General features: G+C 35.7%; 1 protein-coding gene across 7 annotated transcripts in view; it reads left to right on the top strand.

Annotated features, from left to right (window-relative positions):
* WRN (WRN RecQ like helicase) overlaps nt 1-25,814 on the top strand; it is a 152,677-nt gene that overhangs the window by 102,443 nt on the left and 24,420 nt on the right. For 6 of the 7 annotated variants that reach the window (XM_047856385.1, XM_047856383.1, XM_047856387.1 and 3 more), the window contains 9 exons: nt 3,641-3,742; nt 4,027-4,119; nt 9,445-9,586; nt 17,549-17,719; nt 17,797-17,894; nt 18,756-18,828; nt 20,017-20,093; nt 24,810-24,885; nt 25,123-25,235. In XM_047856385.1, coding sequence (XP_047712341.1) covers nt 3,641-3,742; nt 4,027-4,119; nt 9,445-9,586; nt 17,549-17,719; nt 17,797-17,894; nt 18,756-18,828; nt 20,017-20,093; nt 24,810-24,885; nt 25,123-25,235 — 945 coding nt within the window. The remainder of the gene's footprint in view (nt 1-3,640; nt 3,743-4,026; nt 4,120-9,444; nt 9,587-17,548; nt 17,720-17,796; nt 17,895-18,755; nt 18,829-20,016; nt 20,094-24,809; nt 24,886-25,122; nt 25,236-25,814) is intronic. The other variant, XM_047856386.1, reaches the window with a different exon arrangement.

A 25,814-nucleotide genomic window follows, 5' to 3' on the forward strand; every position in this document is an offset into this window, starting at 1 on the left:
GATTACTAATCAAATAACGGTGCCAGAAAACCCATGCTTGAATCTTGAGTGTAGACAGGTTGTTTTTTGCAGCCATCCTATGGGAAATAAATCTATAGGATTTAGGACAGATCTGTGTCATCCTTGTGACAAACCTCTTCTTTAGAAAATACAAAGTTTGAGAATAAATAGAGTTGCTGGTTCTCACTGAAAAGGTTACTGTAATTTATAAAGTTTAATCTCAATTTAATAGATCTTTCAACTGGTTACATCTGATTTCTATTTACGGTATTGCTTTTAGAATCTTTCTCTTTTTTCAACTTATTTTTATTATGTGGAATATTGTGCTTTATTTTAATAGTCTTATAAGAAGAATAACTATTAACTGAATTTGCTTTTAGACGGTTATAATTTCATGTTTGTAGATTTGTTACTGACACTGATGACAAAAAGTAGGTAAATGTAGGTCATTTAAACCAAATGTAAGGGACTCTGTAGTACTTAAAAGTGTAGGCATTGTTTTCTTTGTTCTTTCTGAGGAGAAGGAAGTGAGAAACAAAGCAAAAAAAGGAGCTACAGTTGATCCTTGAACAACTTGAGGGTTAGGGCTGCCCATTCCCCAGGCAGTTGAAAATCTGCATATAACTTTGACTCTCCCAGTAGCCTACTTGTTAACCAGAAGTGTTAGGGATAACATAAACAGTTGATTAGCACTTATTTTGTGTGTTAAATCTATTATATACTATACTCTTACCATAAATCTAAAGAAAATAAAGTATATTTTAAAAAATCATAAGAGAAAATACATTTACAGTACCATACTGTATTTATAAAAAAAACTTCACATGTAAGTGGACCCATGCAGTTTAAACTCGGGTTGTTCAATGGTCACCTGTAATTTTTAGTCCATGAGCTAGGAAGAATGAGATTAGTAAGAACTGGAGTTAATAGAAGAGACTTTTAGGTAAATTATGTGGGAAGTCATGGTGGTTGGTGGTGTTAAATCATAAAAATGTTTTTGAATAAGAGATCATTTGGGTGTTCAAACTTTCCAGAACTCACTTAACTGGATTCCCTGTTGGTGTAATCTTTGAGAATTGTGCAGAGGTGTTTTTATCTGTCAGAAGGTTGAATAGTCATAATATTAGTGAGGTCTGTTTTGATGAGGATCAGGATTATGAATTAGATCTTATATGTAAATATTTTCTTTTGAAATATCTGAAATGTATTCAATTCAGACTTCTGTTTATTATTATTATTATTATGATACTTATGTTTATTCTTCAAAGAATTCTTGGAAAGACATGCCAAGGGAGATTGTCATCTTCTGATATCTGATATTCATGGGGTTTCTTCAAAGAAGGCTAGAATTAACAGAGTCAGGATGAGTCACAGCAGCATTAACTATTTAAAAACAAAGATGTCTTGGGACCCTTGGGTGGCTCAGTAGGTTGAAGTCCAACTTCAGCTTAGGTCATGATCTCACAGTTTGTGAGTTTGAGCCCTGCATCGGGCTCTCAGTGGAGCCCGCTTGTCCCCCCCTCTCTCTCTGCACCTCCCCCACTCACTCTCTATCTCTCTCAAAAATAAATAAACATTAAAAAAAAATACGTCTTTAGCATTTCTTTTTTTTTTTTTGTAACTTGTTTTATTTTTTATTTTTTTAAATTTACATCCAAATTAGTTAGCATATAGTGCAACAAATTATTTCAGGAGTAGATTCCTTTGTGCCCCTTACCCATTTAGCCCATCCCCCTCCCATAACCCCTCCCGTAACCCTCAGTTTGTTCTCCATATTTATGAGTCTCTTCTGTTTTGTCCCCCTCCCTGTTTTTATATTATTTTTGTTTCCCTTCCCTTATGTTCATCTGTTTTGTCTCTTAAAGTCTTCATATGAGTGAAGTCATATGATTTTTGTCTTTCTCTGACTAATTTCACTTAGCATAATACCCTCCAGTTCCATCCACATAGTTGCAAATGGCAAGATTTCATTCTTTTTGATTGCTGAGTAATACTCCATTGTATATATACACTACATCTTGTTTATCCATTCATCCATCGATGGACATTTGGGTTCTTTCCATACTTTGGCTGTTGTTGATAGTGCTGCTATAAACATGGGGGTGCATGTGTCCCTTCGAAACAGCACACCTGTATCCCTTGGATAAATGCCTAGTAGTGCAATTGCTGGGTCATAGGGTAGTTCTATTTTTAGTGTTTTGAGGAACCTCCATACTGTTTTCCAGATTGGCTGCACCAGCCTGCATTCCCACCAGCAGTACAAAAGAGATCCTCTTTTTCCACATCCTCGCCAACATCTGTTGTTGCTGAGTTGCTAATGTAACCCATTCTGACAGGTGTAAGGTGGTATCTCATTGTGGTTTTGATTTGTATTTCCCTGATGATGAGTGATGTTGAGCATTTTTTCATGTGTCGGTTGGCCATCTGGATGTCTTCTTGGGAGAAGTGTCTATTCATGTCTTTTGCCCATTTCTTCACTGGATTCTTTGTTTTTTGGGTGTTGAGTTTGATAAGTTCTTTATAGATTTTGGATACTAACCCTTTATCTGATATGTCATTTGCAAATATCTTCTCCCATTCTGTCGGTTGCCTTTTAGTTTTGCTGATTGTTTCCTTCACTGTGCAGAAGCTTTTTATTTGGATGAGGTCCCAGTAGTTTATTTTTGCTTTTGTTTCCCTTGCTTCCGGAGACGTGTTGAGTAAGAAGTTGCTGCGGCCAAGATCAAAGAGGTTTTTGCCTGCTTTCTCCTCGAGGATTTTGATGGCTTCCTGTCTTTCATTGAGGTCTTTCATCCATTTTGAGTTTGTTTTTGTGTATGGTGTCAGAAAGTGGCCCAGGTTCATTCTTCTGCATGTCGCTGTCCAGTTTTCCCAGCACCACTTGCTGAAGAGATGTCTTTATTCCATTGGATATTCTTTCCTGCTTTGTCAGAGATTAATTGGCCATATGTTTGTGGGTCCATTTCTGGGTTCTCTATTCTGTTCCATTGATCTGAGTGTCTTTTCTTGTGCCATGTCTTTACCATTTCTAACAATTTTAAATAAGTTCAGTATTATGGAAAAGATCAATTGTAATTGTTTGAAAGAGGAACTTAATTCTGATGTTTTATTGGTGTCCCATAATAGCCTATAGTACAGAGATAGTTTTAGGAGGATGGGAAGTCCTCTGAAGAGTAAATAGGGATGAACGCTCATATTTGGATCATGAGCCTCTTTCAGTATTGCTTACATAGGTGTTTTTAGTTTCTCATATAAAATAAATAAAAATAATAACTTTTTACTGGGAAAATGTAAAATTCATGTATAGTGGAAAAATTACCAAAAATCATGTGGCATATAAATCAAAATGAAAAACTTTAGGGTTTATAGTAATTTTTCAAAGGCAGCTAAAAAATTGAATCTTAGGCATAGGCATAGAATTCTTTTAAAAGTAATTTTCATAAAAGTCAGAAAAATGCTTGCTTCTCGTGTGGGTATTGACTGGCAAGGGACACAATAACTTTCCGGGATGATACAATTTTTTTTTTTATCTTGATGGAGGTGTGGGTTCTATAGGTTATGAAAAATAACAATAAATTTAAAAGTAAGAAAATCACTGATGCAATTTTATTTATTAACTTGTAATATTTGTAATTGACAGAAACCTCCTTACTCAGATACCCAGTGAAAAGTTTCGATTATATAAACTAAATATGGTGGCAAAGATGGAAAACTATCTTCTTTCCAGAAGATGTAGGCGACAGTATGTATTATTTTTCCTATACTAATTAGTAACAGATTTATGAATGGTGCTCCTTTAAGAAAAAGTTTTGCAAAGTAATTAGAAATATTTAGAAATAGTATTTTGTTGGTGTTATGTATGTGCTGATTTTTAAGGCAACTTTCTTTGTGCTTCAGTAAACTGAAGCCAGATAATGAGATCTCAGGTGAATCAATTAGTAATGATTTCACCTCATTATTTTCAGCAATAGTTTTAATATATATGGTTTTGTTCTTTTATTTAATTTTAAATTTTCTCTTGGGTAGAATCATCTTGTCTCATTTTGAAGACAAACAACTACGAAAGGCCTCTGTGGGTATTATGGAAACTGAAAAATGCTGTGATAATTGCAGGTCCAGGTAAAGATTTTTTCTTCTACGTAGACTTTCTAAAAGTCTTTTTCTTCCCTTTCAAATAATTTTCAATTGAGTTTTCATTGAATGATATGCATTGTAGTTTTTAAAAAACAAAATCTTTATTTACATAGAAGACAAAGCAAACAATATTATTTTACTTTATAAATAGGTAAACCAATAAAATGATGGATCTAAATCTATCAGTAATTATATTAAATGTAAATGGTCCAAAGGTACCATTTAAAGGTAGACATTGTTAGAATTGACTTAAAAATATGACCCAACTAGGGGCTCTGGGCTGGTTCAGTTGGAAGAGCTTGGGGTCATGAGTTTGAGCCCACATTGGGTGTAGAGGTTACTTAAAAATATATGGGGCCCCTGGGTGGCTCAGTTGGTTAAGCATCCAACTCTTGACTTTAGCTGAAAAGTTCCTGGGATTGAGCCCCACGTTGGGCTCTGTGCTGAGAATGTGGAGCCTGCTTGGGATTCTCTCCCTTCCTCACTCTCTGCCCCTCCCCCACTTGGATGCACTCTCAAAATAAATAAACTTTACAAATAGATAAATAAGCTTTAAAAAAGAACAAAAATATGATCCAACTATATCCTGTCCATAAGAAATTCACCACAAGTATAATTATATAGGTAGGTTAAAAATAAAAGGCTAACAGTTGTATATCATGGTAACACTGATCAGAAGAAAGCTGGGGTTGTTATTTTAACATTAGACAGTGGAGCCTTTGGAAAAAGAATATTGCAAGGGATAAAGAAGGACATTACATGATGATAAAAGTATTATTTACCGATGAATCATAGTTCTCCACAGAAAGACACATACATATGTATATGTATACACACACACACACACACGCACACATGCACTCACAGTGGTTTTAAGGAATTGGCTGATGCAGTTGTGGGGATTGGCAGGTCTGAAATATGTAAGGCAAGCTGGCAGGCTGCAAAGTCAGGCAGGATTTCTGTGTGAACAGTTTTGAGTCACAATTCCTTGTTTTCCAGCAAACCTCAGTCTTTGTTCTTTAAGGCCTGCTTTTGATTGGATGAGACTCACATTATCCATGGTAGTCTCCTTTTTCTTAAAGCTAACTGATTGTAAGTGTTAATCCTTATCTGCAACGTACCTTTGTAACGATATCTAGGTTAGTGTTTAAGCAAATAATTGGGCCAAGTTGACACATAAAGGCAACCATCATATCCAAGAATACAAAATCTTAAATGTGTATGTAGTTAACAAAAGAAGTGACAATTAAAAGGAGAAATACAGAAATCCATAATTACAGTTGTCAACTTCAGCATCTTCTCTCAGTAATTAAATGAACTAGTAGACAGAAAATCACTGAGACAGAAAAAATGAACAGGACTATTAACAAACTGGATCTAAGAACACTCCGCCCAACAACAGTGGAATAAACATTCTTCCCAGGTATAGTCGGAATGTTCACAAACATAGATTATATTCCAGGTCATAAAACAAACCTTAATAAATTTAAAAGAATTCTGCTCATATGGAGTGTGTTTTCCTACTATAATGGAATTAAACTAGAAATCAGTAACAGAAAAATACCAGGAAAGTCTCCAAACACTTAAAGATTAATAGCATACTGCTAAATAACCCATGAGTGAAAGAGGAGGTCTCAAGGTAAACTGAAAATATCTTGAACTGAATGAAATGAAAATGCAAAATGTATGTGATGCAGCTAAAGCAATAATGAGAGGGAGATTTAGAGCATTAAATACTCATAATAGAGGAAACGTTTCAAATCTGTAATTAAACTTCCACCTTAGGAAGCAAATAAGAGCAAAGTAAACTAAAAGGAAGCAGAAGGAAGTAGATAATAAAGAGCATAAATGAAATAGAAAACAAAATCAAAGACCTCCAAATCACATTCTTTGAAAGAGTCAATAAAATTGATAGAAACTTCTAATGAAAAAAAAAGAGGAGACACAGGTTCTTAATATTAGGAATGAAAGAAGAATTTCACTATAGGCCCAACAGACATTAAAAGGATAGTAAGGAAACAATATGAATAACTCAGTGTGCATATATTCAGAGGAAATGGACCCAATTCCTTGATAGTCTCAAACTAACAAAATTCACCCACAATGAAATAGATAATCTTTAATAGTAACCATTAAATAACAGTTATGGTTATTATTAACAGTATTTATTATTGTTATTGTTTTTATTTCTTAGTAACAAATATTAATAAACAGTATTTTTATTATTGTTATTATTAATAAATAGTAGTTACTGTTAAAGAAATCAGGTCATTGTTAAAAACCTCTGGAAATAAAATTCCCTCACCAAAATGGTTTAAATGGGAAATTCTACCAAACATTTAAAAGAAGAAATCATGCCAGTTTTACAGTATGAGCCCATTTATATGATTTTCTCTCAAAAGTAAGACTATAGTATAGGAATGAAGAAAATCTCAGTGACTGCCAGCGGTTAGAGGGAGGTGGAGGGTAGGATTACAAAGGGCTGTTAGTACAAGGGACTCTCTGAAGTGATTGGAGTTGTTATGGGTCCTGATGGTGCTGGTGGCTGATTGTGATAGTTAGGTGAATCTATGCATATGAATCAATAGATGTGGTTAAATTTGTAGAAGTTTACACATGTTCAGGCATACAGTCAATTCAATTGTATATTAATTGAAAAAATAAAATAAAAACAAATAGTATACCTAGTTGGGTCAGCTGTATACCTAGGTGTGGTAGCTGTGTTACTATTAGACAAAAAAGTAACTATTAGGGATGGAGATGATCTCTGTGCAGTGACAAAAAGTTGCTCCACCAAGAGGACAGAATTGTTCTATGCACCTCAAAAAAAAGAAACCCCAAACCCTACAAATATACAAAGTATAAATTGACAGAACAGCTGGAAAAATCAACAAATCCACCATGAAAGCAGAGGAGTTTGATATAATTTTTAGTTATTGACAAGTTAAGCAATCCAACAATGGTGAGCTGTAGAAAATGTGGTCAACATAGTAACAAGTGATTTATTACACACTTGGTATTTAGAGCCTCGTACTAAGCAGTTAGAACAATGTATCTCAAACATTTTCACTTCACGATCCACAAATCTAATGATAATACCTGTAGGCACAGTAGGCTGTGCACTACTTGAGGGCAGGTTCTGTTCAGAACCGAGGTTAACTATAACAGCACACTGGCTTGGAAGCATGGAATTAGAGACTGCACTTCTCAAACATACATGGAAGATGGATAAAAAATTTGACTCTGTGTTAGAGCAGAGCATGGTAAACAAATCCACTTTGCTGTCTGTGTGGATGACCGAAACATCTGGGAATGCAGCATACCCTTTGGTTTATATGTTGTCTATGGCTGTTTTTGCAGAGTTGAATGCCTAGTAGTTGTGACACAGAGACCATATAGCCCACAAAGCCTAAACTATTTACTATCTTGGCCCTTTATAAAAGTTTTCTAGCCCCTATGACTAGACTGTAGTGTTGTCTCAGAAGTTTTCTGTGTAATGGTATTGAACACACCACTTCTTCTTTTATTAAAAAAAATTTTTTTTTAATGTTTATTTCTGAGAGAGACAGAGAGAGCGCAAACAGGGGAAGGGCAGAGAGAGAGAGGGAGACACAGAATCTGAAGCAGGCTCCAGGCTCCGAGCTGTCAGCACAGAGCCCGACGTGGGGCCCAATCCCATGAACTGTGAGATCATGACCTGAACTAGAGTTGGACCCTCAGCCGACTGAGCCACCCAGGCGTCCTGAACACGCCACTTTTTTCTGATCACAATGTATTTGAATTAAAGGAAATAAGAGGACGGGGTGCCTGGGTGGCTCAGTCGGTCAAGTGTTCGACTTCAGCTCAGGTCATGATCTCACGGTTCATGAGTTCAAGCCCCACGTCAGGCTCTGTGCTGACAGCTCAGAGCCTGAAACCTGCTTCAGATTCTGTGTCTCCCCCTATCTCTGCCCCTCCTCTGCTCATGCTCTGTCTCTCTCTGTCTCTAAATAATAAATAAATGTTAAGAAAATAAAAATTAAAAAAATTTGAAAAAAAAGGAAGTAAGAGGATAGAAAAATTCTCATTCCTTTGGAAATTAAAAATAACACTTTTAAATTATTCATAAATCAAAGAAAGAGAATGGAAATTAAAACATTTTTAGAACTTTAGTAATATTTACAATAATACTTTATTAAATTAAAACTTTAAGATCTTTACATTAAAACTTCTAAGATCCAGTATAGGTGGTACTTTGTGAGAATCAGATAGCTTTAACTATTCATATTAGAAAAGAGAATTAATGACCTAATTATCCTACTAAAGAAAATTAGAATAGGAGGATAAACCTAAGCATAGTCTCTACCCACCCCCCCCAAACATATTATTATATCTGGAATATTGAATACATTCTTATTGCTATTTCAAAGCTATTTGTTATAAAGAAAGCAATTGAATTAGATAGTTGAACTGTATTAGTTAATTTTCTCTAAGGAGTCCTTTTGTTCTCAATCTGCTTTAAAGAATTCTCATTTGTATTAATGATAATTCCAAATCTACCTAAAGGAAGGCTTAGGAATGTAACTTCTAAATGGATTCAAATGAGGTGCAGTTTATCTTTGTGTCATATTGTACAGGCATCAGAGTTTAATAATTTATTGCATAGGAGATTTGGTTTTTAAGTTACTTTTTTTTTTTTTTTGCAACAAACTTTTTCTTCGATCACAACCTAACCCAAAAGTCCAATATTTAAAAAAAATTTTTTTTAACGTTTTATTTATTTTTGAGACAGAGAGAGACAGAGCATGAACGGGGAAGGGGCAGAGAGAGAGGGAGACACAGAATCGGAAGCAGGCTCCAGGCTCTGAGCCATCAGCCCAGAGCCCGACGCGGGGCTTGAACTCACGGACCGTGAGATCGTGACCTGAGCTGAAGTTGGCCGCTTAACTGATTGAGCCACCCAGGCGCCCCCAAAAGTCCAATATTTATATAATCAGTCAAGTGGAGCTTTTCAAGCTACAATTCTGCATTCTGCTTGCTTGAACTCCTTCCTCTTCTTCCGTTTATGGTCTGAGTTACCAACTGTGAAACTTGTGTTCTAGGGCACTAGGGTTGAGAACTCTCAACATAACGTGCAGAGCTATATTGTGGTTTATATTCCATGTTTTACACAATTCACATGGTCTTGGCTGTAATGAACTTTATTTGTAGCTCATGAAGCAGTTGGTGTATTTGAGATTTTTTTTTTTAACTTGGCTAATAATTTCAGTAAATCTTTTTATTTCTAAAGGTACTTGCCTTAGCTAAACTTTCTATCCTATTATTACTTAGATTGGATCGTTGCTTTTCCATCGATGACTCAGATGATACCCCACAGGACTTTGGTCCACAGGCATTCCAGCTATTATCTGCTGTGAACATCTTAGGAGAAAAGTTTGGAATTGGGCTTCCGATTTTATTTCTCCGAGGATCTGTAAGTGTCTGTGAATCACCTTCATTGTTCTTCTTGCACTCCTGTTATACTTTTCTTCAGAGGTTTGCTGTATTAGAATTGTAGGTTTGGCCTTAGATGAGTTGTTAGAAACTCAGAGAGCCATATTAAGTTCCAATTAAGCACTGCATTCATTACTTTTGACAAAACCTGTGTGTTATCATACCTACTCCTGTTTTCATATTTCAGGTTGATGTGCAGCTCTGCACCTCCTTCTAGAAGCATTGTATTAGCTTATTGCAGTTGGTTGGATGAATCCCTAACCTGCTCTTTCTTAGGATGCTTAAGAAAAGTTAACTTTCATTGTATCAGGAGACAAATAGAACAAAATTGTCTCTTTTGTGCCCAGGAAAGTAGTAAATGCTTTGAACAAAACTTTACCTTTAGCGATTATTTGTCAATGTCTCAGTTCAATAACAACATTTGGCAGTATATTTTTTCTTCTATTCTGCTTATCACAGATATTTAAAATTCCAAAGTTTTTGTTTGACCTTACCAGTGAATAAATAGTGATAATCAATTCAGCCACTTTTATTATTTTTCCGCAATTAGTGTGCCAGAATTATTCTAACAGTTGCAAGTACAATATGAGTAAGTCATGACCCTTAAATTCTGTAGTCCTTTGGTTCATATGATTTTATTCCTGATTTAGAAGACTGCAAAGTAAAGCTGAGTTATTAGGTATTAATATTAGTTAAATAAACCAAAAGTGGGAGATAGAATCCTTCACAAATTTGTATATTTATTAAAAATATAGTTAAAATATGGGGCGCCTGGGTGGCTCATTTGTTTGGCCAACCGACTTCAGCTCAGGTCATGATCTCGCGGTCTGTGGGTTCAAGCCCTGCGTTGGGCTCTGTGCTGACAGCTCAGAGCTTAGAGCCTGCTTCAGATGCTGTGACTACCTCTCTCTCTTCTCTTCCCCTCCTTGTGTTCTATCAAAAAAGTAAAAAAAAAAAAAAACAAAACTTAAAAGTAGAGATGAGTATTCTCACTTTGTATGTAGAATTTAAAAAATAATTTAAGTGAGCATTTATTTGTTAAATACTTGAATGCTTCATATAAATATTTATATCGAGTTTTTTTCTTGTTTAGAAATAGACAAGTTAGTTGTGAAATATTTTTAGTGGAATATTGAAAATATGTTCACTTTTCAGGTAGCAATGTTTTTAGATTTTGAATGGAATTTAAAATTTGTTCCCCCGTCCCATTCTAATTTTGTTATCAAATCTCCAGTTTGATTAGAAATTTAATAGTGTTACCACAGTTAATTAACTAATTAGTGTTCCAAGTTAAGGAACTTGGATTTAGCTGCTATGAGTGCTAATATTTTTTTTCTATCTTTTTTATTAAAGACTTGAAATTGCAAGGGATAGATTAAGTTTAATTGAGATCTGTGAAAGTTTCTTCTGTTTCTGTCATCTTCAAAACCTGTATATCCCAGTTGAATGTGTAATTTATAAAAATTATCCATGTTTAATTTGGTATGATCCAGCAGTATCCAGTATCAACAAAGAAGTGTAAGTGGGCTCCTACACAAACTTGAACTGGTCACAAGAGGGATCGAATTTCACCTATTATTTCAAAACCAAGTCAGACCTCTTATACTGACAGTCTCTTCTGGGAGTCTTCAAATTAAGAAGTTTATTCTTTGTGAAATTTTATACTACCCTTGCTAGATAAAAGTGGAAAACTTTTCAAAAAGTACCACTTAACAAAAATTTGTAGACATTAACTACAAGGAAAATAAGGCAATTTTTTTTCCTTCCATTTCAGTGATCTTGGTACCTACTGGGATATTATTTAAAAAATTATAATTCCTTTAGGAATTTGACAAATTGTCCACCTTAACTAATTTAGAAAAAATTGATATCTTTGTAGTTAATTTTGATCTGTAATATGATAAATATCTTAAACTGAAAACTCTTGGCATTTTAAAAAGATGTTTATATATATATATATAGATATATATATATATCTATATATATATATATAAAACAAAAATGATTTAAGCAGCATATGTTTCTCCTTTCTTACACAAGATATTTCTAAATGGTATAAACAGCTATGCAGCCATTCAGGCATTTGTGAATGGCGTTTAAAATTTGCTTTTTTGTTTAAAAAAAAACCACATTTTTTTGATGTTTTTTTTTTTTAATTTTTTTTTTTTCAACGTTTATTTATTTTTGAGACAGAGAGAGACAGAGCATGAACGGGGGAGGGGCAGAGAGAGAGGGAGACACAGAATGGGAAGCAGGCTCCAGGCTCCGAGCCATCAGCCCAGAGCCCGACGCGGGGCTCGAACTCACGGACCGCGAGATCGTGACCTGGCTGAAGTCGGACGCTTAACCGACTGCGCCACCCAGGCGCCCCGATGTTTATTTTTTAGAGAGAGATTGAGAGAGAGCGCGCGAGTGTGAGCACGGGGGAGGGGAAGAGAGAGGGAGACACAGAATCCAAAGCAGGCTCCAGGCTCTGAGCTGTCAGCATGGAGCCCGACTTGGGGCTTGAACCCACGAACCGTGAGATCATGACCTGAGCCGAAATCGGATGCCTAACCAACTGAGCCACCCAGGCGCCCCTAAAATTTTGTTTTTAAAACAAAGTTTTAATTAGAGATTAAATAGTAGAAATGTTGCCTAAGGAACTTTGTTTTAGCTGTCTAAACATCTCACCACATAAATATTTTTAAACACCCTGTGTGAATGAGTGGTAAGATATGCAGTTATCATGATTTTATAGGACAGAAACACAGTCCTTAATTTTAATAACCAAGACATTAAGTGAAACCGCATTTTTAATCACATTGTCAAAGTGCTAAACCTTGTCATGGCTCCAGAGTTAGGTAACACTTTTGATAAAAGATGCTTTGACTAGGCAGCCACTAGCAAACTATTGGTAGTTTTAATCGCCCTGTATAGTTTTAAATCTATCATACAGAAGAGGGTTATCCGTTTAATTTTCTGGGTAAGCTATTTTGTCTGATTGAAATATAATCCTAGAGATAGATATTTTTTAATCTTTTGATTTTATTTTGCACTTAGAATAACAGCTCTGGGAGTGACTTTGTTAAGCCCTGGAGTGGCAGCTCTGAACTTCTTTGGCTTGTGGGAATTGGGAAAAAGTCAAAAGGAACAAAGTGAAAATGTAAATAGAAACTAGGCTGGTTTTGTTTGCACTTAAATAACATGGAGATTTAAAACTTGTTGAGTTAGAGCTTATACCTATTTTTTCCCACTAATTATTAAACATCTTTGTGTGTGTGTGTGTGTAAGACACTGTGTTTTGTGGGGAATCCCAAACCTGAATTACATGAAACTCATCATCTAATAGGAAAGGTGTTAATGATAGATAGATAGATAGATAGATAGATAGATAGATAGATAGATAGATAGAAAGTATAGTGTAGCATTGAAAGAGATAAAGGACATATGAGTAGATCTGTTAACAGCTGAGAAATTAGAGAAGTCTTTGTGATTCTGCCACTATCACTGGAACTTCTTGTTTTGTGGGAGATACAGTAGATTTTGGCATTTAGAGATGGAATGAGGGAAGAAAGGTGGAGGAGAATGTGACATTCCTACCACAAAAAATGACCACACAAAATAGTTGTGATTTTTAAAGAAGTTACTTCAGATAAGTGGCAAGTGCATTTGTTTTCTCTGCTAGGTAGAGGTTCAGAGATTTTGCTTTTATCAGAAAGTGATTCTTTGGGTCGTGTGTCCCAGCCAGTCTTCTCACTTCATTCTAACTCTTATCTGCTAATTAGTAGGTTTCCACGTTCCTTGATATGCCAGTTTGGTGTTCTTTATTATCCCAACCTAATTTTTAAAATAAAAGAGTGAGATAATTTCCCTTTTTGAGTGTGTCTTAAAGAACTGTAGACTCCTAAAGCAAAAAGACTGTGTATCGCCTCATTTTACAGTGATCAATGCTGAATCCCTAAGAGTTAGAGGACCTGCCCTGATCATACTATCACCTTGTTGCAGAATCAGGATGAGCAAGCAGCCCTCCCGACTACCGTTTAGTGCCTTTTCTATTTATTATGCTGTTCACAGGCGATTTTACACTTTTGTTTTTGGGTTCAATGATGTGGAGAATGAATGCGACTGGTATGGGATGTGTGTGTAAAATGTGTGTAAAATCAGTGCCCAAATCCAGTAGTCTCTATAGCAGCTTTCTGGGCATGAGGATTGCCATGGACACTAGACAACGTAAATTTATTCAATGGTACATAGCATTCATGATGATTGTTGATCGTGAGGGGAAGGACAATTACTCCTTGCTGATTAGAAAAAAATCTCACTGTTTCCTACTATTAAATGTGTCCATTGCCTTCAGGCTTGCTTGCTTGCTTGCTTGCTTTCCTTCTTTTCTTTCCTTCTTTCTTTCTTTCTTTCTTATGAAAAGAAAGGCTAGAGGAATAATCTTAGTGTTGAGATTGCTAATAAGTACTGGTTAGGCAATTTAATATCTTTGGTGTTACCAGTTTGCAAGCAATAGAATCTCCTACTATTAGTATAAGCTCCTAGCAGAGATAGAGTGCCATTACAGGTGTTACAGGGAAAACCGACTAGGTACTAAGTCATGTATTTTCTTTTAGATTAAGAAATTCAGGTTGAGTTAAAGCATCAGCTGTTAACTAATAAGAAGAAAGTTAATGTTACTGAGCCAGGCTCTGTCTTGGGTACTCAGTCTTCATCACATCCCCAGGAGATAGATGCTATTGTTAATACTTCTATAGCAGCTGAGGAAATAAAAACCCAGATAAGTTAAGTAACTTGCCCAAAGTCAAGAATCTAGTAAGTGCCAGAGATGTGATGTGAATGCAGGTAGTCTTGCTGGAGTGACTATGATCAATGTGTATGTGCATATATATGTGTATGTATATGTTTATGTATATGCATATATACTATATGCATATATAGTATCTATGTTGTGTATGTGTGTGTTGTATAGGTATATTTGTGTGTGTGTGTGTACACATAATATAGTAATAAAAGATTAGAACTAGTAGTCTTGAGGTCTGTGTTCTAGTTCTAGGACCTTAGGCTTCCACTAAACATCTTTGAGCCTCTGATTATTTGTTAGCAACATGAGTAAAAAGTGACCAAGTAGATCAAGGAGCTCCAGTGTTCCTTCTAGCTCTGAAAGTCTCTGATGTTTGATTTTAAACATTCTGTTTAAGTCAACTCAAAGTCAGTTGGCGTAGGTAGGGATTTTTTTTTGTTTGTTTTAATATTTATTTATTTTGAGAGACAGAGAGAGGCAGAGCATGAGCAGGGGAGGGGGAGAGAGAGACACACACAGAATCCGAAGCAGGCTTTAGGGATTGTTAATAAGGAAAAAGGTACCATGCTGTACCCGGGTGTTTCTGTTTCTCTAAATCTTGTTCCAGTAAAGTTTTGGTAAATATAATTATCATGATATTAAAGCTCATTACTTAGCCATTTTAATAAAAAGACTTCTATTTCTATTTTTATTTTTAAGATAAATAGAATGCATGTTACAGACTCTGTTAACTAAACCTATCAGAAGCCTATGTGTTAAGCTCAGTATCTAGGCACCAATGTGTCTCTGATCAGAATTCATTCCAGTTTAATCTGATTGCAGCCTAGATTTCCTTTGTATGAGGAATCGGTTTTAATTAGGCTCTTTCACTTGTATTCACATGTTTAACGTTCCAGAATGATAAACTGGTAGCTGTAACATTCTCGTCAGCTGAATAAAACCAATACATTCGTAATAGAGAGCCTTTATAGTGCTTGAGTCATGTCTGCTGGAACTCATCCTATAAGTTGTTTTGATTTTGATCCCTGGATTTTTAAATGCACTGGTTGTTAAACCTTCATGGAGTATAGGTGAAATGTAAAAATGTTGAATGGCAGGCTTTGCCTGTTTCTAAAATTTTAGACTGCGTTTTATATTAAAATTTTTAGAATATAGTAACCTCTTGACACATTCAAAGGATGAATGTTTTTGAAACATAATCTAAAATACAGAATTTATATTATCTCAGGATCACTCCAAGTAATTTAAATAGAAAAGTATGTATTACTGTGCGTTAAATAGCTTATGGTATTGTTGATAACATTGTACTGTATAGTCGATCCTAAGAGCTGCTGCCTCTTCTGTGACATGAAGCTATCTGTCAGCTTGGCAAGCCACTGCTACAGCACCAGACCCCAAAGTGCACCAAAGAGGGAGCTCTAACAATCAGGGAGGTTCCCCTTCTGCTTGCTCTGGTAATCACCCTGCATTCGCTATAATCTGTATCCAAAAAAATGGATGCCTCTTGATACTCAGGAAGCCAGTAGTTGTATGCTGGGTTCTGTGCTAACACTTCCTCATAAAAAGCAAACACCTCCATGATCCTGCATACCTGCAAAAAATAGTGGAAGAGTATCCTTAGCTCAACTTCCTGCCTATAGATGTCATGAAAAAATGCATCTGAATAGTGGAACTTAAATCATACCCAGAACTCTAGCTGCAAGGGATTTTGAGAAGCAGTATTTGTAACTTTCCAGATTCTGCAAGAAAAGAAGTCACAGTGGATGAAGGTTAGAATGACTCTTGAATTACCATCTGCCCTATTCACCACAAATACATTAGAGAGGAGGAACTTTCCATAAAGCACTTTGTCCGTGTAATACTATAGACATTTAAAGGTGGTACTTAAATGTGTAGGGTATGGGAAGGAGGTAGTGAGAGGGCAGAGCGAATGAATGGAAAAGTACTTTGTGGGGGGGGAATGTGGGAAGAGTCATTTCCATTAGAGGACAAGAGAATTGCACGTGACAGACTAGCTTCCCCAACATTGTTAAAACTTGATGGCTTGCAAAGAGTCTTCAGTTTGGAATCCTCTCTTCACTTAGGAAAAAAAAAATCTCAAAAACAGCAACTGTGTAGCATGCACTTGCTTTTTCTGGGGTATCTCAGTCAAGCAGCTAAATCAGAAGTGATGAAGTAAACTTTGCAGTACCTCTTGAACAAAAGCACCACAAATGCAGCCATGCAGTGGGAAGTGAGTTGTCATGTACTCACTGATTACTAGCTGCTGGATCACACTGCCTCTTAACACCCAAGCTCCTAGTCTCATGCTGCAGATGATGATTTCTGTTTTCAGACAATGTATGTTAATAAAAGGTCTAAATAGCCTAGGTTAAATATTACAAACATATCCCAGCCTATGCATTGTAAAATGCGTGTGAATTATATGCAGAATTACCTGCTATTATTTTATTTATTTTTTTTTAAATTTTTTTTTCAACGTTTTTTATTTATTTTTGGGACAGAGAGAGACAGAGCATGAACGGGGGAGGGGCAGAGAGAGAGGGAGACACAGAATCAGAAACAGGCTCCAGGCTCCGAGCCATCAGCCCAGAGCCCAACGCGGGGCTCGAACCCACGGACCGTGAGATCGTGACCTGGCTGAAGTCGGACACTCAACCGACTGCGCCACCCAGGCGCCCCAACCTGCCATTATTTTAGACAGAAAAGCAACTCTACTTTGATTATATATTTATTTATGGCTTAAGTATTCAGAACAAGCAGGATGGGCATAAAATTTCATACGTTTTTGGGGCGCCTCGGTGGCGCAGTCGGTTAAGCGTCCGACTTCAGCCAGGTCACGATCTCGCGGTCTGTGAGTTTGAGCCCCGCGTCGGGCTCTGGGCTGATGGCTCAGAGCCTGGAACCTGCTTCCGATTCTGTGTCTCCCTCTCTCTCTGCCCCTCCCCCGTTCATGCTCTGTCTCTCTCTGTCCCCAAAAATAAATAAATGTTGAAAAATAAAAAAATAAAAAATAAATAAAAAAAAATTTTTCATACGTTTTTAAAGCTGAGATTTAGTGTTAAACCCCAAAAATGAATAGACAGTTCTGTTTCACTTATCCTGTTTAACTCAATAAGCATTTTTAGATATTGATTTTATTCCTAATTTCAGAATTCCCAGCGTCTTGCAGATCAATATCGCAGACATGATTTATTTGGCAATGGCAAGGATCACACAGAGAATTGGTGGAAGGCTTTGTCCCGTCAGCTCATGACTGAGGGATTCTTGACGGAAATTCCTGGGTCTTCCAAATTTATAAGGATTTGCACTCTTACGAAAAAGGTAAACAATGTAGAAGTCTACCTGTTTGATTTAATTTTACTCACTCTTCATTAAGAGATTCTTCTTGTATTCAACAGGGTAGAGACTGGCTTGATAAAGCCAAAACAGAATTTCCTAAGAAACTTATCCTTCAAGCTAATGAAGAATTGTGTCTAACAGAGTTTCCTCAACCAAGGTTCGTTTTTCAGGTGGTTTTTTTTTTTAACTTCTGGATTTTTTTGCAGTTGAAATGTCAAATTATACCAATTTACAGACACCACAAAGATAAAATGAGTAAAGATTGTTTTAGCATACCTCTTTTAGCTAGTTTGAGGGTGGGAGTCAGTGGGTGAAAGAGAAATCATAGAACATTTTCTTGGTTGATAAAAAGTAGGTGAGGTGTTTAGAAAGCTGCTTTCCCATTGGTTAATGAAGCAGTGCTGAGATCAGTGTTGAAGAGTCAATACATTATATTTCCTTCTTATGTGTAGAAGGTGGGAAGGGAATATACTTGTTGCCTTCTTTTTAATATCTTTACATGTTGTTGATCATTTGTTTTTTTTCCTTTTTTTAAAAAATTGAGATATAATTGACATACAACATCGTGTAAGTTTGAAGTGTATAACATATTGGTTTGATAGATTTATACACTACAGTATGATTACTACAATACTTGAGCTAAAACTTCTAGCATGTCAAATAATTATTTCTTTCTGTGTTGAGAACAACCTAGTGTCATTGCAACTTTGAAGTTTATAATAGTGTTGTTCACTGTAATTGTTTATAATTGTGCATTAGATTGTCAATTTTTCTTTTAAACTTCAAACACCTTAAAGAGCTTTAAACTTAAACTTTAAGGAGCTTTAAACTTAAACTTTGAAGAGCTTAAAAAGCACATTCCAGAGCTTGTTCTTAAAAAAATTATTTTAAAAAATCCTCAATTCTGAAACAGTAATGAAATCTCATCTGCCTTTCTAAGAGTGGAGGTGTGACGATATTAGATAATTAGATAGTTACACTTTGACATTTGAGATAACTTAATTTTATTATTTTTCAGTTCTAAAACCATATCACTTGGCATGCAACAGTGTTCCTATACTCAAGAACCAACTGAATTCACTACAGAGAAGGTTTGTTTGTTAAAGAGGTGGTTCTTATTTATTTCCTTATTAAGTGAAATGCTTTATATAACAAAACATAAACTTTGGAAAGAGTAGTGAAATGAACAATAAAATATGCAGTATATAATTTCTGGGATCAATAGCAGAAATATTTGAGAAGTAACTTATTTTGATTTTTTTAATGTTTATTTATTTTTGAGAGAGTGAGAGAAAAAGCACAAGCAGGGGAAGAACAGGGAGAGAGGGAGACACAGAATCCAAAGCAGGCTCCAGGCTCTGAGTTGTCATCACAGATCCCGACATGGGGCTCAAAGCCACGAACTGTGAGATCATGACCTGAGCTAAAGTCATATGCTTAACTCATTGAGCCACTCAGGCACACCTATTTTGATTTTTTAACTTTTTAAAAATTTAATTAATTAATTAATTAATTTTAATGTTTATTTTTGAGAGAGACAGAGACAGAATGTGAGTGGGTTAGGGGCAGAGAGAGAGGGAGACACAGAATCTGAAGCAGCCTCCAGGCTCTGAGCTGTCAGCAGAGAGCCTGATGCGGGCCTCGAACTCACGATCATGATCTGAGCCGAAGTTGAACGCTCACCCGACTGAGCCACCCAGGCGCCCCGTATTTTGATTTTTTTAAAGCCTATTTTATAACTCATTTGGCCTGGAGTTTTTTTCTTTTTTACACATTATGATACATATAATTGATAGAAAACAAATAAGCCCGATCCCTAAAAGTTCTCAGTAAAACTATATACACACTCACATACACACATGCATACATATGTTCTTCTTTTATGTTTTGGGTCTTAGATAACTATTACAGATTAAATACCCACAGGTAGACTTCACTTAATTGGAACACTGGAGTAATAGGAAAATGTGGTGAATTAAATTTTTGGTAAAGTTTTTGTTTTATTAAAGTATGCAGAATGTAACTGAATCATTTTGTAACTTTGGCCTCTGCTGCGTCTCAAATAGTTGTTTTGATCATATATTCTCTAGATTTGGGAGGAATAGGACTAACTGCCAGTAGCATCCTAGAAGTTGATAATCTAAGAGCTTATTTTCAGGTGATTTATTTGATGACTTAGAGGAGAAATTGTAATCGTGAGATTTTATATCATATTCTTTTCATATTTAAAAGTTTTTGAAACTTTGGATTTTTTTAATGGACCTTTCTATGTTTAAAAGCAGTCTAACTTGGAGAAGATGTATTCTTACAAAGCATCTGATAAAATTTCTTCTGGCAGTAACATTCCCAAAAGAAGGTACAGAGTTGAAAATTTTTATTTTCTATACTTACTATATCAATACCTTTTTTCTTCCTTTCCTAAAGGTAAATATCTGTCAGATGTTGGGCTATTTCAATTGGCAGAAGGAAGTTAAAAGTTAAAGCATAAGCCTCCAGTGTTAGAATTATTGAAGAAGACCTATAAAATGATAGTATTAACATTAATTTAATAACTAAAACTTCTTGGGTATTATTGTTTGCCAAACTCTGTACTAAATGCTAAGTATATTATTTGTAATATCTTATTTAATTCTTACAACAGCCTATGAGTTAACCACTACTATTTATTCCCATTTTAAAGTTGAAGATACCAAGGGTGAAGAAGTTAACTAACTTGTTCATTTGCACATAGCTCATACCAGAGCTGACTTTCAAATCTATATTTGTCAACCTCTAGCATCTAAGCACTCATTATATTTATATAAAATGTATATTTCCAGCCCACTTAAAATACATTATATGGCACTATAAAATGGTAAATATGAGAGTTGGTACAAATAATGAATGTACCTATTGTACTTTGGAGCTTGCTGTCTGACTTGCTGACTTAATGGAAGTATGGAGAATGTACAGAATTACAGAAGGTCTTAAGATGGAGAATTTGAAAAACTTGTCAGGACCTTTATACACAGATTATTGAATGGACTATGTTTATATATGTATCAGGTGAAAATAAATTAATGTGCTCTGGTGCTGTTACTTTCTTTTTAAAAAAATTTTTTGAGTTTATTTGTTTTGAGAGAGAGAGCGAGCCTGGGAGCACGAATGAGGGAGGGGCAGAGAGAGAGGGTGAGAGAATCCCAAGCAGGCTCTGCACTGTCAGCACTGAGCTTGATGCGGGGCTCGAACTCACAAATCGTGAGATCGTGATCTGAGCTGAAACCAAGAGTTGGACACTTGACCAACTGAGCCGCCCAGGTGCCCTGATACTGTTACTTTCTAATGGATTTCTCACTTAGAGAATACTACTTTGGATCTGACAAACATTTACTATAATACGTCTTCCCCTCAAAACAATTTCTTTTTGTTTAGATATGGAGTAATTACTACATTTTATGTAAACAAAAAGGTTAAGTAGTGTATAAAACAATATATCCATTCAGTATGCGGAAGCATTTCTTCATTTAAACATTTACTGTGGTTTTGCTAGGCATCTTCTTGTGCCAGGTATTATTCTAGACAGTGGAATTGAGTGGGGAAAAACAGAGACATAGCTCCCCCACCCCCCGGGCCCTCCCAGGGTTTATACTCTGGTGAGATATACAGGTAAGGGAACATAAAATTACAATTCAGGGTTGTAACACTTTGGAAAAGCAGTTTGGAAGTGACACTTGATCAAATCTTAAGTAGAAGTGAAGTGAAATGAGGGGAAGTTTTCTGAGCAGAGGAATGGCCCATATATTAAAACCTGAAAGCAAAAGAAGGTATGATACGACAAGGAACTCAACAAGTATGCTAGCAATTACCTGGTAGAGGGAAGTGAGGGAGTGGTAAATATTTAAGACTGGAGAATTAAATAGGGTCCAGAATATCCAGTTTCCTTTCAGGGACTCAACTGGATCAGTTGAGATGAGATCTAAGAGGATTTTCAGTAGGATAGTGACAGCAAATTTATGATTGAGAACAGAGGTTGGCATTTCCATAGAGGATCAGATAGTAAATAATTTAGGCTTTGTGGGTCATGTGGTCTGTGTCTAACTACTCCACTTGGCTGTTGTAGCCTTAAAGCAGCCATAAATGATATGTAAAGAAATGAGTGTGGCTGTGTTCCAATAAAACTTTATTTATGGACACTGAAATTTGAATTTCATATAATTTTCACATGTCACAAAATGTTCTTTTGATTTTTTTAAATTGTTTAAAAATTTAAGAAACCATTCTTAGCTTACAAACCTTATCAGAACACATGGATTTGTCCCATGCACCCTAGTGTGCTGACTCTTGATCAGTGACTCTTGCTGTGGAGGGATTAGAAGGCTAGAGGATCAGAGCGTAGAGACACAAATAAGGCTATTGCAGTAGAATTTTCAGGAGAAGATGGGATAGATGAGGGAAGTGGCAGTGGGCATGGACAGAAATAGAACTGTAAGATATTTAGGAGATAGAATTGTTAGGACTTGGTGATTGGAAAGTCAGGTGGGCTGAGGAAAATGGAGAAATTGAACATGACACTTAGGTTTCTGTCTTTGATTATGGGTAAGAGTGTTGTCCTTCCCTTCACTGGCAACACAAGAGGAACACCAATTTGAGAGATTGTTGGATATTAAGGGGACGAGGAGTTTATTGATGTACTGAGTTTGAGACACCTGTGGAGTAGTCCAGATACTAATTTTAATGTATGGGCTTAGTGTAGAGAAGTGAGAGTTATGCTTACACATCAATAACTATTATTTTAAAGTTCATTTGAATTTTTATGAAAATCATACATATGGGGGCGCCTGAGTGGCTCAGTTGGTTAAATATGGGACTCTGGATTTTGGCTCTGGTCCATGATTTCATGGGTTGTGAGATTGAGCTCCTCCTGGGGCTCCACGATGACAGTGTGGAGCCTGCTTGGGTTTCTTCTCTCTCTCCCTTTCTCTCTGTCCCTCCTCAGCTTGCACACACACTCTCTCTCTCAAAATAAATAAACATTAAAAAAATAATACATGTACATGGTTTTAAAATTGGTACTTAATGGCATGTCACAAAGCACACCAGTTCACACCCTTCCCAAACCTACTTTGTTCTGTTCTGTAGAAGCAGTCATCCTCAAATCTTCCAGCTGGGCTCTCTGATATTTGCCACCATATTTCTTTTTTTTTTTTAATTTTTTTTAACATTTATTTATTTTTGAGACAGAGAGAGACAGAACATGAACGGGGGAGGGTCAGAGAGAGAGGGAGACACAGAATCCAAAACAGGCTCCAGGCTCTGAGCTGTCAGCACAGAGCCCCATGGGGGGCTTGAACTCACAGACCGCGAGATCATGACCTGAGCTGAAGTTGGACGCTTAACCGACTGAGCCACCACCCAGGCGCCCCTGCCACCATATTTCTAAGTGGCATACTTAGATTACTGGTTTTGGACCAACTAGTTTTGGAAATTTTTTTGTTGACATTCTATAATGGTGGATTAGGGCTTATCCTCCATATGCCTTCCCCTCATTTCCCGTCCTTCATTCCCCTCTTGACCAAAGCAATTACATTTCAAGTTTTGGTCAGATTAACAATTTGTTTTTATGTTATTAAACCTACTCAAACATTATATACTACTAAGCCAAACTTTGTTACTATGGCCACCACTACCTTATTTTCCTTGATGTTAGTAATTGTCTTTTTTGTTTTCTTTGCTTGGTTTTTAGTGTTCTTGTTCCTTATTTTTCTTTTCCCTTGTTTTTAATCTCTTTTTGTTTATTCTCTTGGAGAGTTCCTTGACTTTATATTCCCTTCCATCTAGTAAGATTTTAATTTTATTTTTCAAAAATTTAATTTCTAAGAACTATTTATTGTTCTCTTTCTTCTTTCTTTAACATAACAACGTTTTCTTGTTTCGTGGATACAACATCTCTACTTTTTGGTGATTTTCATAGTAGTAATTTTGAACTTTTCTTCTGTGCACTTGTAATAACATTCATAGGCAAAGTATTTTTTATTAAATGTTCTCCATGTATATTTCTGCTTTAGGGCTATGTTACCCAAAATATGTTAGTATAGATGATAAAACTTATTTGTGAAATCATTTAAAATACCATTTTGCAAACAGTACATTAGTATAAAGATTTTTATAAATATTAAGATAAAGGTCAATGTAATTATATTATTTAAAACAAATTTATAATTATCTTGAGTAAACTGATATTACTAATTCCTTGAACTGACGTATCTTTTCTCAGGCTTACATCTACTTATTTTAGTGATAAGATTTGGTAATTGTGAAAATCTTACTTTACACTGTAGATTTTGAATTCTTGCAACAGAGAAATTTATAAACATTTCTCAGGTATCAAACATGTTCCCCCCTTTCCTTACCAAAGGAGGACTTTATTTAAATGTGGCATCTTTTATATGGGCTATTCCATATAATTTCATTTGTATAACTTTTTCTCCTTATAATTACTTTATCAGTGAGAAATGCTTGTTAAAGAAAATGGTTTTCTATTTTGCTGCCTCTCACCTTTCGTGTTGTTTGCTAATTGGGTGTTTTTTATCCTTTTTGAGGAGCCAAAAGGATATTTTCTTTGGCTTATTTTTGTTTGGTTCTGAAGAAAAGTATGAACAATTTGATTCATTCCATGCTAATGTGCCTCACCAGCCAAAAATTAGTGATATCACAGTAAAGAATCGTAGATTCTTTAGCATCTATCACAGTGAAGAATCAATAGACTCTCTCTTGGTCAAAAAAGAGTTATTTTCATTATAGATAGGGAGTATTAAAGCATTTAGTTGAGGATGAGGGTAGGGAAAGTGCTGTTTTTAAGCATACTCATTTTTGATGAATTCCAATTGCAGTTTTAACTTTACCATTATAATGAATGCATTTGATTGAAATTATTGAAAATCTAGGCTGTTGTAGATCACAATTATGTTACTGGTATTATGAAGAATAAATGTTACTATTGACTTGGAACAATATTCTCATTTGGGGGGTTAAATAAAAAGTGATCTTGGAGAAAGAAAAGCTTTTATCATTTACATTCTTTTAAATATTTTAGCATCATGGTACATTCACCAGGAAAATCTTACAAGTCCTCAGAACCTGTTATTTCAGCTGAAGAGCAGAAGACTCAGGTATGGCTTTTGTGAAAAGGCAGTATTTGAAAGGATAGTTGTGAACAAATGCATGCTTAAATTTTTTTTGCCAGTATTTTAAAAATTGTTCTTTAGCAAGGAGTCTGAGATACAGTTTAGTTTTCACCCTAAGGGAAAATGTAATATCTGAAGCTCTAAAAATAGAAGGCTGGATTTTTCCAAGTACATTTGAAAAAAACAAAAAATGTTGAGTTGTTTTCTTTGTTCTTTGTTCAGACTATGCTGTATAGCAAACTGGTGGAAGCAAGGCAGGAACATGCCAATCAAAAGGGTGTTCCTCCCGCTATTCTGGCAACAAATAAGATACTGCTGGATATGGCCAAAATAAGGTAAGCTGTCTGTTTGCATATGTTCTAACTTATTTTCTTCTAACGTAATGTATTTGTAACATGGATTGTTAAGTGATAGTATGACTATGGGTCCAGCTGTCGTGTCGGTGCGTTGACTTCCCAGTCTCCCATGCTGCTGCCCACAATGTCACCACCGAGCTACAGACCCATGTTTCTACGTCAATGAAAATCAACTGTTTTCAGCAATCAGATTTATTCTATATAAAATCTAACTCTTTATCCACAAAGCCTCCATACATGCATTTCAGGCAACTACCAAAACTCTTTCTGAATATCTTACTTTTTAAAATTCATACCATCATGTTCTCAGTGATGGATGTTTAAAACCCCGGGTATTATTTTCACTCTTCTAACATGGATCCTCGTCTTTGTCTTATTTAAATAGTTTTGAGACTTTTTCATGTAAATATTCCTTATGTGTCTGTGTATTCTCTCCTCTCTCTTTTTAGTGACACCCCGTTAGTTTGGACCAGTGCTCCTGGACTATTACAAAAGCCAGTTACTTTTTCCTTCATCTCTCCCTCTCTGTTTCACCTGATAATATGACACTAAATCAGT

Source organism: Prionailurus viverrinus, chromosome B1, assembly GCF_022837055.1.
Source record: "Prionailurus viverrinus isolate Anna chromosome B1, UM_Priviv_1.0, whole genome shotgun sequence".
NCBI classification, from domain to species: Eukaryota; Metazoa; Chordata; class Mammalia; order Carnivora; family Felidae; genus Prionailurus; species Prionailurus viverrinus.